The sequence below is a fragment of the Pleurodeles waltl genome, chromosome 10 (assembly GCF_031143425.1).
Source record: "Pleurodeles waltl isolate 20211129_DDA chromosome 10, aPleWal1.hap1.20221129, whole genome shotgun sequence".
In the NCBI taxonomy this organism is placed as follows: Eukaryota; Metazoa; Chordata; class Amphibia; order Caudata; family Salamandridae; genus Pleurodeles; species Pleurodeles waltl.
Genome location: NC_090449.1, coordinates 130530951 through 130545336, shown reverse-complemented (window position 1 = coordinate 130545336; position 14386 = coordinate 130530951). Strand labels below are relative to the sequence as shown.

The window sequence follows — 14386 nt, the reverse complement described above, 5'->3', positions numbered from 1 at the left end:
AAAGGGCTGGAGGTGGTCAGCAACATGCTTATACTTCCAAGGAACTGATAACCTTCACCCGTTGGTGTCTCTGAAAGTGATTTTTAGGGAGGGCACAAATTGGGCCACAGATAAAACTATATTGGCCACCTACATATGCATAAATGTACAAGTATGCTTATAATGCTTACATCTGACTTTTAATGTATGTATATGTAAATCTATATGTAGGTATGTTTCTGTATACATACATATATTCAAATTCAGGTTTGAATATTGAGCAAATGTAGACTCATATATTGCCTGAAATGAACACTGCTTTGCAGTGAAAGATAGTTGAACAAACAGTGTGGCGAGATGCAGTGTCTCTTTTTCACGGCGTTGCCTCACAGCAAATTCAACACCTGAATTGGTGGGACCCAAAGAGGAACCAGGACAAACAGAGCAGCAACAAAGGCCCCATGTTGCCACCCTTTAGGCATGATGTTGCAATTCCGTCTCACAGTGAAAGGATTTGCAATACAATACAAAGGGCCCAAATCACAAATAAAATAAAAATATGGGCAAAGATGTACATCTACACCGCTATGTATTTTTAGGGGTTTTTTCCTGACCATTCCAATCATTCCGAGTAGTACCTTGGAAAACAGGTGCAGATGCGCTGATGGGAACATCATGTGGCAATTAACACAGGTTCCTATTTCGCCAGTGAGGAGTTCTACCTAGCATTCATCTCACTTCGTTGTATGCACTCTTTCATAAAAAAGCTCTTCCTCCACACGCAGCAAATCTAGAGGTGATCCGTTCCTCCTTAAGGAATGATTTCGACAATTTTCAACAGTGGAAAGAGAGTAGATTGGATTTTGTGAAAGCACACACACACATGATGTGTTTTCAGACCTAAGCGCCTGATTTAGACTCTGGCAGATGGATTTAGTAATGTCACCGTGGCTTTACTACAGTCATGGTAAGGATAGTCCGCCTACAAATTTAGAGATGTCCACCAGCTCAGGGGATGTATCTTCCATTTCCAGGTACTGTTGTCATGACAGTTTCTGTAAGTGCATTGAAAGTTTATGAACGGCTTCATCAACGTGAGGGAGCCGTACGTCCAACTTTCAATGTTTTTTAAAATTTAAAAAAAAGAAAATCCCAAAGCAGAATTTTATTTTTAAAAATAAAAACATTAGCTCTCCCCATGGGAGATTTCTCCTATTTTGCGGGGGTCATTTCACCGTTTCCAACGTCCCTTACCAGTGAGAGAGTGTAGTTTAACTATTACATACATTAGATGTGAAATGCTTATACCTAACAATGCTGCATACAAAACGATCATAAAATATTGTTTACTTAAAAATATTTCTAACATAATTATAAGTGTGAAGAAATCATTGTACACATATAATAATGTCGACTATAAGAAATAATTGCTTATGATTAATTAAATACGTTAATATCTGCGAAAATTGTGTTCATTAGAATCCATAAGTCTTAAGTTAGAGTGAGCTGAAAACTTAGCTGTGTAGCTCGCATATTAAAGCATATTTGTTTCTGTTTCTCCAGTGTGCTGATTCGCAAAAGGCCATGACCCAAAATGTGTTCTTTTTCTTTGTTTCATGTTGCAAGTGAGGATCTTTCTCACTCGCATGCTAGCTGTTTTAGTATAAGTTTTATACGTTTTTGCAACATTAGTTGAAACATCCAAGGACAATCGACCATGGAAATGAGAATTTTTGACCCGAAGAACGTGCCAGAGAATGAAGTAACCCTGGATGTGCCACCTACGAAGACGTCAATTATGAAGACCAATCAGAGTGTTATAAATTATTGTGGGGTGACAATTACATTACCTAATGTATAATTTGATAGGTTGAAGATAGTGGGGTGCAGTGACTATCCAATAGAATTTTGGGGGAATGTATTGTGAAAAAGGGATAAAAACCCATGACACAGGAGACTCGAGAGAACTAGGTAGGGAATGATATTGATTGCATCCAGAAACTCTGTCACTCTGTTTGGTCATTTGAGACTTAAATAAACCATCCTCATCCATAGACTGCCCCTCTACACTTCTCCTCCTTATGAGGGAAGTATCCCCTGTCCTCTAGATGAAATAGGTTGACGGTGATCTAACTGATGTCCTGAAGACAAAGACTGATCCTGTATGCTGACTCAATCCGAGGAGGGTAATTAAGACAATTGCTATTGTAATTTGTCTATCTGCTTTTTCTTTCTAGGTACCAACTGCTGTATTTTTTAATAGAGACCCTGGTTAGATGTTTTCCAAATTAGTGTTCTAAATTGTTTTGCATGAAGTCCAACATGCTGATGCCAATTAGTGGTTAGATTAGGCATTCACCTTGACTGACGTAACCGACGCGACTGACATTGTGCTATGCTGAACTAAGGCGTATATGATGTTCTATGCATTCTGATCTGTGTATCTCGTACATTGTTGTTTTTATGTTTGTGATCTTTGCATTGTCAAAATCTTATCACAGTTGCCATATTGTGACTATGCTCTTTTGCTTCATGGTTTTGGGATTAATACTCTTGCTATTAGATTGTAATCAATAGGGAATAAAATTCACAAAACTCCAATAAAGGTGTGGTTATTCATGACTGAAAGGTCATGGTTGTGCCAGTAGTTTAACCAATGTCTAAAGTGAAGTATATTGTGGTGATATATGTTGATAATATCATTGATATATTGCTTGACATATTGTTAAGTTATCTCGTTCTACGGTGTCTCACCACTGGGTCAAAAGATTCATCGGCCTAAAACGAGTCCTAATGTGTATAAATTGACAGAGAGGGACGCGTTATCAGTTCTGGTAGCAGAGCGACAGTTTGGCCCTTGGGGGCCCTAAAATGGAGTTTCGTTGTTTAATTTGTTTTTCTGTGATAATGCAATTCGGAGGCATGATGGGTTTCTAAGTTTGCCATGGCTTTCCCGGGATCTCGGAGCCTGCCTAAATGAGTTGGGAATGTTCTCAGCGCCATAGTGTGTGTGGTTAGGGTCTCCGCGCTTGCCTAAGCTTATGCATCTTGCAGGTGATTGTGAAAATTCGTGTGTATTTAGGCCAAATTAAGGCCCGTATTTATACTTTTTTAGCGCCGCATTTGCGTCACTTTTTGACGCCAAAGCGGCGCAAACTTGCAAAATCCAATTGTATTTTGTAAGTTTGCGCCGTTTTTGCGTCAAAAAGCGCCGCAAATGCGGCGCTAAAAAAGTATAAATACGGGCCTAAGTGTTCTTTAGCAGGAGTGGGCGTACTCCACAGTATGAGAGTAGGGAAGTCGGCGTACTTCATGTGAATGTAGCGCTTGTTGCTCAAAATTATCCACGTGGTTGGTTGTTGTGTACGGACCTGTTGAGGTCTAAGACTCCGGAGTATGAAGATAAATGTGATTTATGTTGTAATCTGTGCGGTTTAATAGGTCAATCGGGCGTGGTTGACAAGTCGAGTTTGAGTTATAAGGTGTGTATGAAACCTTCGATGGAGATTTGACAGATTCTAAAGTGCACTAGAAGGAGTCATTGACAAGTCGAGAGTAGAATTTGCGGGTCGAATTCTGCTTGCGTATGCGGGAACTGATAAGGAGAGAGTAGCGGCTGAGGCTTCAAGTGAAATCTCTGTAAAGTTCTAAAGCGAATGTGTTACCCTTCCTGTAGTAAACCTACAGATTTGTGTTGTCATTTTAAGGTGCTCGCAATAATTTGCATTAGTTTGTGAGAGTTGTAAGGGTCAGTGAGGAGCGGACGAGCCGCGAGACTTTGTCAGCCGCAGTGTGTGTGAGTGTGACGTCAGTGGTGCCGCACTGAGATAGGTCAGATGTCGAGAGGGGTCGCGCACGGATTGGCTGCCGTCCGTGAGAGGCAATAGGCTGAGAAAGGCAGGTGAAGAGTATCTTGGGAACTAAGCCATTTCTGATTAAACACGAAATAAGAGAATCGCAAAAATGAATTTTGTCAAACCATTCAAGAGCGCTCTAAAGGGAGATGTATATATTGTCGCAACCGATGGGGAACCTACACCACCTGAGGGCACACCAGCTTATACGGTTATGGAAGAAAAGGGTGTTGCGCCTTGTTTATGGATGAAACAGTGGAGAAAATTAACAGAGAAAGAGGGGTGTCTAGCGTTCCCAGAAAATGGGATGTTTAATCCAAAGGTACTAGAAAATCTAAGGTGGATGTTAAGTACGCAGAAACCACCTCCAAGACCGGCACAATATGAGGCTTTAGCGATTTGGGACTTGATGGCTCTTAAGCATAGACAGGAAAGGTTTCAGAGAAGACTGAGAAGGGCGGAGAAATCCTATGCAGAGGCTAGATGGGATAATGAGAGCAAAATGTGGAGACAGGGAATTGTAGACGGGTTGAAGTTGTTCCCAGCAATAACACAGGGAGAAGAGACGCAGGGAAAGAAAGCCTCCTGTAAAACCGACAAAGATTCAGGCAAATCTAAAGAAAATAAAAGATCCTGGGAAGAGGAAGATGATTCAGATGATGAGGAATTTATGGATAGATTGCTACATGATCGCCCGCCACCATATGCGGTGAGCAACAGCGCTCCAAGTACTAGTCTGGACCCTGGGAACCAGACGCAGGAAAAGGGAGTTGCTGACACAGTACAGACTAGCAATACAGCTTTGATACAGAATGGTGACAGTGTACCCACTGCACCAGACTTGCCGATACAGTTGCAGCCTCCACCGCAGATAAAGAGAATCTACCCTGATGTTCCAGTGCTTGAGACTACTACAAACTTGATAGTGCCGCCAGACCCGATATACACAAAGCCAAAGCTAATGCAGATTGAGTCAACTCCAAAATTAATGTGTCAACCACAACCACAGCTGATACCAGGATACAACCCTGTAGCTGGTCCACCATTAGTACCGGTTCCGGGTACATTGGAACAGACATATGGAGTTGAGGCTCCAAGAAGTCTGGGTCCAGGTCAAACACCTGCTGCTAAATCGTTACCCATTACTGTTGGTCCTCCAGTGCCATTGTACGCACAAGGTAAACCAGGGGTGTGTGACCAGGGAGTGATGACACAGGAAGCAATAAGAGGAGGGCCTATGGGAACTCCACAGATAATGGCCCCTGGAGAACACGTAAATGAACCACCCAGACCCTTAATGGACCTTAGTCCGGTAGGGGCACCTCTCAAAGCAATGCGTCAAGCAGGGTTGGGAGTTGTAACTCCGCAAACCATGAGTACGAATACCTCACATTCTCCAATGATACATGCAGGGAACATTTCACTGCAGGGTTTTACAGTTCAACAGTTAAATGAATGGTTAGAGAATAGTATACTTCACAAAAGACCGCAGTGACTACAGTTGAACCTGAGAAAGAAAAACAAGATGAATACCTGAACTTTACACGACTAGGGGAAGAAGCTGCCAAATTAGTGGAAGGGACAATGGGAGTAAATAGATTGGAATCATACACAGAGGCAGAACTAAGATACTTGTGTCCCAAGATTACCAAGGAAGTAGGTAAAGTACATCAGAGATTAGCGAACCTAGCAGACAAATACAATATCGACATCAGAAACACTAAGCATTTGAAAAGAAGTTACAGATTAGATTTTGATTCAAAAGATTTTGAGCACATGAGGTCTGCAGGGATGAAGGCACATTTGAGAGAACTGTTGCAAAGTGCACAAATCTGGGGTGCATTAGAGAAATGGGAAGGCCGATGGGCAAAGAAAAGAGATAAGGGAAAGGGTGATAGCCCAGGGTCTAATCAAGCTAAGACCTCACCTGATTTGGAATCGGTAAAAATTTTACCTATGAGAGAAACAGCTGGTGGTGTTTTAATACATGTGCCATGGACCAGAGGAGATATTCTATCCTTTACTAATGATTATCCTAGATTGAGAGAGAAACCGATCGAATGGTATCAACAAACGGACAGGTTTGTGAAACTTGCAAAATGTCTTTGGGAAGACTTGAATACCTTGTTTGAGATCATTGTTCCGCCTGATTTGTGGCTCGAGTGCAAGAGAGGGGTAGATTGGCCGACAAAGGAGCCGGCGAGAGATAAGGTGACCGGAGCACCTTCAGAAGAGGTGATGAAATATTATCATAAAGTGATTGAGTTTTTGAAACAAAAGGTGTCGCCGAAGGTGACTGGTTGGCAGAAAATAGACCGGACTTCTCAAGAAGTTAAGGAGTCAATACATGCTTATTATGAGAGGTTGTTAAAAGCGTTCAAACATTACAGTGGTACTGAGACTATCGAGCCGAAGGATATGAATCACCTTGTGTTTAGATTCGTCGAAGGATTGAGACCAGAGGTTAGCCAAATGATTAAGAATCATCTGATTTGTTGTCAAGCCAAACCGATTGATGAGGTATTGCAATATGCAAAATATTGTAGTGACGAAATTGAGTTGAAGCAGAAAAAGCTGAAGGAGAAAGTGATGGTGATGCAGATCAGGGCTGCACAGGCTGGAATACAGGGAAATGGAGTCCAGCAAATGACACAGCAACAACCACAAATGAATGGCGTGTTTCAGGCACAGCCGAGAGGTCGAGGTCGAGGGTTTGTGAACCGCGGGTTATACATGAATAACGTTGTTATTCCAAATGATGTTCAAGGAGCGAAAAAGATGTCACCATGTCACGCGTGCGGGGGCGTGGGGCACTGGAGACGGGAGTGTCCAAATATGGTGCATGGTGGTGCAGTTCAGCAGAGCACTAATGTTGGTACATTACAAAATTCACGAGGTCCGAAAATAAGACATCAAAATCCAAAATTTCAAAATAATTTGGTACAAATGCAAGGGGTACAGCCCATGCAGCAGACACAAATGCCACGTTTTCAGTCGATACAAATGCAACCAGTACAACAGCAGATTCCTATGGTGCGTAGACAGCGAATGCAATTACCAATGGTTCCGATGGGACAGCAACAGGTGATGCTTCCTCAGCAGGTCACAGGTCAGGTAATAAATCAAAACAATACTGTACAACAGTTCCCACTACGAGGTGAAAATGGGATGAATGAGGAGTGGTCAGATGATAGTTCAGACAGTGAAGAGTGCAGGCTTGCAGCATCCTTAGAGGTGGATCAGAGAGGCCCATATGTAGAGGGAAAGGTGATGGGCTATAAGGTTTCGTTCTTGGTTGACACAGAAGCCACACGCTCCACAGTTCGAAGTGCAGAAGTCCCAAGATTGCCTCTCTCGGGCGTACTATACGAGTGGTCGGAGTAGAAAATCTGTATTTCACTAACCCGATTACCGATCGGTACAAGTTGAAATTGGCAACTTCCAAGGGTTACATAGATTTGTTGTATGTGATTCAAGTCCAGTATCCCTACTGGGAAGGGACTTACTCTGCAAAACAAAATGTTCAATTACCTGTTCCAACGATGGAATTGAAGTACAGACAAATAGTGACGATGAGGGAGATGAAAGTCAGATTATAGAGTAAGAAACAGGGACAAATGAAGATTACCCTCTGATTACTCTTTTCCCAATGCATACCTTGATTTACCTACCTGTCGAATTACAAGGAACAGTAACTGAGAAAGTGTGGGATTTGACTGGGAAAGAAGCAGGATTAATAAAGGGAGTAGAACCAGTCAAAGTTCAGATAAAACCGAACGCAGTGTTCCCACAAGTGCCACAATATCACATGACCCAAGATGTCCTCATTGAAGTATCACAGATAATTGCAGATTTTCTCAGACAGGGAGTTCTGAAAGAGGTCTTGAGCAGTCCATGTAACTCTCCCATAATGGGTTTAAAGAAGCCCTGTGGAAAAGTTCGAATTGTGCAAGACTTGAGAAAAATATATGAAATTGTGATAAAATGTTGCCCTGTGGTACCTAACCCAGCAGTAATAATGTTCCAGGTTCCCTGTGATGCTGAATGGTTTACTGTAGTAGACTTATCACAAGCTTTCTTTTCGATACCTCTTCATGAGGACAGCCAATTAATGTTCAGTTTCAAATTCCTGGATAAGGTGTACAGTTGGTGCAGAATTCCTCAAGGGTTCTCAGAGTCACCATCCATCTTCAATCAGATATTGAAAAAGGATTTGGAACCTCTTGCACTGCCTTTTAATTCAACTCTTGTGCAGTACATCAATGATTTGCTTATTGCATCTAAAACAAGAGACAGTTGCAAATATGATACCATTGCACTACTAAATCATCTGGGAAAGAATGGGCACAAGGTGTCACTCAGAAAGTTACAATATTGTCAGAAAGAAGTAAAATACTTGGGACATTTGATTGAGAAAGGATCCAGAAGAATATCAAAAGAAAGGTAACAGCAGTTTTGCAAATGAATCCTCCAACAACAAAAAGAGATGTCAGGATGTTTTTGGGAATGGTGGAAAACTGACGCCAGTGGATACCCAACTTCTCAATTATTTCAAAACCGTTAATAAAACTGACAGGGAAAGAAGTCAAGGATGAGCCATATACTATAACTTTGTCAAAAGAGGAGCTTGAGTCATTCATAGAATTAAAAGAATGCATGTGCAGGGCACCAGCATTAGGGATGCCAGACTATGAAAAGCCTTTTCTGTTGTTTTGTCATGAACGTGATGCTTGTTCTTTGTCTGTCTTAACACAGGTCCACGGAGATGCAAATCGCCCGTAGCATATTTTTCAGCTACTTTGGACCCTGTCGCAGCAGCCTTACCAGGTTGTTTGCGTGCAGTTGCAGCAGTTGGTCAGAGTCTTTTGCAATGTGAAGGCATAGTCATGGGATACCCTCTGACAGTAATCGTTCCACATTCAGTTGAAATTCTGTTGACACGAACTAAGACTCAGCATATGACAAATGCACGCCTTACTAAGTATGAGACGATCATACTGGGATCGCCTAATGTCACTCTTAGAAGATGCACTGTACTGAACCCGGCAACTTTGCTACCAAATGAAAATACTGAAATTAAAGATGGGGAAGAATTTGAACATGATTGTCTTGAGGTGACTGAGCTGTGCACCAAGCCTCGTCCAGATATTCAGGACACTCAATTGAAAGAAAATGACTGTCTCATGTTTGTCGATGGGTCCTGTCTAAGAGATTCTGCAGGAACCCTGAGAGCTGGGTATGCGGTATGTACCATAACTGGCATTGTCAAAGCCTCCTGGCTCGAGAAAGTGTTTTCAGCACCAGTGGCAGAATTAATCTCCCTTACTAAGGCATGCCACGCAGCTGTAAATTTGAAAGTCACTATCAATACTGACAGCAGATACGGATTTGGAATTGTGCATGATTTTGGCCAGCTTTGGTCACAGAGGGGTTTTATGACTTCCTCTGGTTCTCCTGTGAAAAACGGTGAACAAATAAGAGATTTGTTGCACGCGATTCAGTTACCTCTCGAAGTTGCCGTGGTGAAGTGCAGTGCTCACATCAGATCACAAGATTTTGTGTCTATGGGAAACGGCTATGCAGATCAAGTCGCAGGATTTTGTGCATTGAACTGTATATCGTCTAAGGAGCAATGGGAATTGTTACCACAAACTGAAAATGACACATGCTTAAACCTAGCATTACGGGTGGTTGACACCTTAGATGAACTAAAAACATTACAAGGTTGTGCGAGCAAAGAAGAAAAACGTTCCTGGCAAAGAAGGCAATGTGTACAAAGAGCTGATGATCTATGGGTTTCAGAGGAGGGAAAATTAGTCCTGCCAAATAGCCTTTTGTCCCAGTTTGCCCGGCTTTATCATGGGCAGGCACATCTGGGAAGAGATGCCATGATTAGATCCTTTAAGATTGATTGGTTCAATCCAAAATTCAGACATGCTGCGGAAATCACTTGCCACAGGTGCGTCATCTGTCAACAGATGAATGCTGGGAAAGGAACTGTGGTAACTTTGAGCCACATTGGGAGAGCTGGAGGTCTATTCAACAAAATGCAAATGGATTTTATCGAAATGCCTGTTTGTGGAGGATTGAAGTACGTGTTGGTGATTGTGTGTGTTTTCAGTCATTGGATCAAGGCATATCCCACACGTAGGAATGACAGTCTTACAGTTGCAAAACTACTACTTAGGGAACTGATACCAAGATCCGGGTTTCCGGTTTCTATAGAATCAGATAGGGGTAGACACTTCGACAATGAGGTAATTAAACTCCTGTGTGCCGCACTCAACATTGAACAAAAGCTGCATTGTAGCTATCGCCCAGAAGCATCAGGATTAGTAGAGCAGATGAATGGTACTTTGAAATCAAGGATGGCAAAAATGTGCGCAGCAACTAATATGAAGTGGCCAGATGCCTTACCTCTAGTGCTGATGTCAATGAGAAACACACCAGACAAGAAAACAGGACTGTCCCCCCAGGAAATCCTCATGGGCAGAGCTATGAGATTACCAGCAGTACCTGCAAATGCACTAGTGAATATTACAGATGATATGGTGTTGGATTACTGCAAAGGTTTGGCTGACGTGATTCGCTCTTTTTCTCACCAGGTGGAAGCTAAAACGTTGCCGCCGATTGGTGATCCAGGTCACTCTCTACAAGCCGGTGATTGGGTGGTTGTCAAGAAGCACGTGAGAAAATAGTCTCTAGAACCACGTTGGAAAGGGCCATATCAAGTGATATTGACAACTATTGCCGCTGTGAAGTGTGCCGGGGTTCCCAACTGGATAGATGCCAGTCATACGAAAAGGGTAACGTGTCCTGTTGAAGAGGAACTTGAAGTTTCCGACACAGCGACTTCAGGAAGAGAAGTCTCAGGGTCAGAGAACAGTCAAGAGGGAACTGAGACTACTGGAGAGCCCACTGAGAACAGCCTTGTCCCTCAAACTATCAGTGAGTTCGAGAGAGGTGACTGAGTGCCTATCTCAGTAGAGGCAGCAGGAGAACTAAATCAAGGAGAGGTTCTCCCAAAAGTAGACGAATGCGGATTAGAGTCTGATCACATCTAATATATGTAATATTTAAACTACACTCTCTCACCAGTATGAAAGAATAGCACAGTGATTTAATGCAGCTGAGATATGTCTGGATCCTAAGCTTCGCAGGTTTGAACATCCTGTTAGAACAGTGATACTCATAGTACGGCCTGGGGGCCGCATGCGGCCCTTCTGACCTTTACATGCGTCCCAGCAGCACTGGGCTGCTCTTAGCTAGACTCCGCACTAAAATGAAAAAAAATTAAATAAACAGGCAAGCATTTATTTAAGGTGAGTAGAAGGTTAAGAAAAGAGATAAGAGAGGGGTTCTGTATAATATAACATCAAAAACACCTTCATTTTTAAAGACATATTTGAAGCAAAAATATAAAAGCACAATCAAGTCTGCTCAAAATTCAAAAAGTGTATTACATTAACACGCAGAAACTTCACCTTAGTTCACCAGATTATATCAGTGCATTGAAGAAATATATTTTTTCAAAGTGATAATTTTCTAACCAGAATTTTGAAACATTCACTCCCCCATCTCCCACCGCGACAACAATGCCTTTGGTGAGCTAAGAGGCAAGTCAGCTTTGTGCACTCTTTCGGTGGCCTAGGTTTCAATTATACAAAAACATTATAGTTTATTAAATCAAACACAAAAAGGTTTTGTGCAGCACACATCCTGAAGTCATGCGAGGTCCTCATATGCGATAATGAACAAAAAGGAGGGAAAGTGAAATAAAACATTTGCTTAGGATCACATAGTTTGGTTAAGTGGAGAAGCCGTGATTATTCCCAAATTTATGGTTTCACGTTGTGCTATTCAGACACTAGAAGTATAGCTTTGCGTCCCTTACACCCATTTTACTACCAACCACCGACTGCCACCCTGCTGCCATCAGTGTGGTCCTCGGTCACATCAAAGACCAAACTCTGTGGCCCCGTGAAAATGTTTGCGAGTACCTATGTGTTAGAATAACAGATGTCTTGTGGTGGTTGCATTGAAGACCTCAATACCAGGAGACCTTCAATCTTGGCTTTTCCATGTGACAAAATTGTGTGATCCAGGGGAAATCACTTTATCTACCCAAGTCTCCCTTGTGCAGCCAAAGTATTGAGTAAGAGTAACTCGTGACTCGAAAGAACTATAAATGCAGTCACAACCTCCGAAAGGAGGTGACGTTTTTTACAGCCATATAATATAAAGAATAAAATATTGTTGTCTGTATGAAGACTGTAGGAGTCACCTTGAGGCTCTGTGGTCTTAAATGGGTACTGGGAATTAAGTTTTGTTTTTCTTTGTGATCATGAAAGTCTTAAGTGAGCTGCAACATTCTCACAACGACCAGTATTTTATTCAGTGTACAATAATAACTATATTCAATTTATATAGCATACCTGACAAAGTTGCATCTAGGAGTGTATTGGCAGATGCTTTTACACAACGTTGGAAAGACAAAGGACTGAGCCAGCCCTGCCAGGATCAGCCTACATAAAACAGAGGCCACAGGGCCATGAGGATGGTGCTCTACACACTGAGCTACTAAAATACCTGAATGTTAACGAATGTGCCCGGTTTCCCTCCTCCTGCTAATCTTTGCCACCCTCAAGCAAGGGCATTTATGAAAATAATCTGCAGTTTCCCCTGAAACTGGGCACCAAAGTAAAATAAAGAATTACCGTGCAATACTTACAGAAAAAAGACCGCCACGAGCACTACAAGCAAAGTCCAGGTTTCCACGGAGAGGTTTGGAAGAAAGTCCATGGTGCCTGGTAGAGTCAGACTGCCTTTGCCCTCTGGTTTGGCACCTGTCTGGTGAATGTTGTCTTCTCAGTTGCTTGGTAAGAATGTTTCCAGTGGCTCTGGGAGCAGTTCTTCTGGTATCCGTCTGTGCCACTGGTTGATCCACAGGGGAGCCAATTGCAACGCTTCTTGTCTTGTTAGTATGCTAATCTCTCTCGATTCCTTAGCTGAGTAGACCGGATTGCATAAGCCTTCGATAATTATTTTACTAAAATTAATTTCTCAAACGTTGCCTCGTTTTTGGCCAGTAAACAACCTTAGTTAATTGTGTCGCCTTAAGATATTTATACAAATTCATCAGAGATTTATGTAACCATGATTTAAAAATATAACTAAATGCTTAACTTCACCTCTCAATTTTTTAGGTAGATAAAATCAGTTCTATTGCTCTGTGTTTACAGTATTTTGAAGCTGTGTGGCACTACACCTCATTTAAATATCTCTGACAACCCATTTTAAAAAAGGGAACCCGCAATGGTGAAATTTGTTTATGGAAATGTGACAAGAGTCTTGAATGTTCTTCCACTGTGCATCACAACTTTGCTGGCTGCTATCAAGAAAGAGTTCACACATCTTCTCTTCCAAAGGCACGTTTTGCCCAGCTGCATCTAAATTATTTTATTACATAGTTTCTATCTTCCATCTTGATTCTTAATTTCGTTCCACATTCCTCCACAGCCTTTAGTATCCTTCTGCCTCCCTCCTTTCAACTTCTCTGCACTTGCACCTTTGTTGAATGCTCCTATACTATAGACAAGACTGGTTATATGACGGAACACCGAATCTTAAACTACTACTAACCTTAACAACGAGTTCGGAACACCGACCTCGTCTTTACTACTAATGATTTTACCACGAATGCCTTAACAACGATATTTCATTGTAAAGGCATTCCTGATAAAATCATTAGCAATAGGCACCATTCACCCTACATCCCTCACCCCACCCCCCCAACCCCACCCCAAAACCTAAAACCCCCTGACCCCCTACCCACTCCCCAAAACCAAAAACGCCCCACCCCCCAACACCACCCTAAAACCTAAAACCCCCTGACCCCCCACCCACTCCCCAAAACCAAAAATGCCCCACCCCCCAACCCCACCCCAAAACCTAAAACCCCCTGACCCCCCCACCCACTCCCCAAAACCAAAAACGCCCCACCCCCCCAACCCCACCCTAAAACCTAAAACCCCCTGACCCCCCACCCACTCCCCAAAACCAAAAACGCCCCACCCCCCAACCCCACCCTAAAACCTAAAACCCCCGACCCCCCCACCCCCTCCCCAAAACCAAAAACGCCCCACCCCAAAACCTAAAACCCCGACCCCCCACCCCCTCCCCAAAACCAAAAACACCCCACCCCCCCAACCCCACCCCAAAACCTAAAACCCCCTGACCCCCCCACCCCCTCCCCCTCCCCAAAACCTAAAACCCCCCACTTACCTGAGTCGTCACCTTGTCATCTGCGTCGTCCTCCTCAGCCGACTCCCTTGTTTGTACCTTAACCATGCATGTTCGTTGTTCAGGACATGCGTGGTTAAGGCACAAAATAACGAAGTCGTGGTTAAAGAAAGCGTTGTTCCACTTTCGTTAACCAGGACTTCGTTATAAAAAATTCGGCATAAAGGATGTTTACCGACAAGACTGGCTCTGACATATTATTTTGAACCGTCTAAAATATTCTTCTAGGTGTTGTGCATACCCTAACCATA

The 14386-nt window shown here is 42.7% G+C and overlaps 1 protein-coding gene across 1 annotated transcript in view; it reads right to left on the bottom strand.

Annotated features, from left to right (window-relative positions):
* Positions 1-12692, bottom strand: part of LOC138261211 (cytochrome P450 3A21-like) — a 196295-nt gene extending 183603 nt beyond the window's left edge. The window contains exon 1 of the mRNA XM_069209964.1: positions 12565-12692. Coding sequence (XP_069066065.1) covers positions 12565-12635 — 71 coding nt within the window. The 5' untranslated portion in view covers positions 12636-12692. The remainder of the gene's footprint in view (positions 1-12564) is intronic.
* Between the last annotated feature and the right edge of the window lie 1694 nt (positions 12693-14386).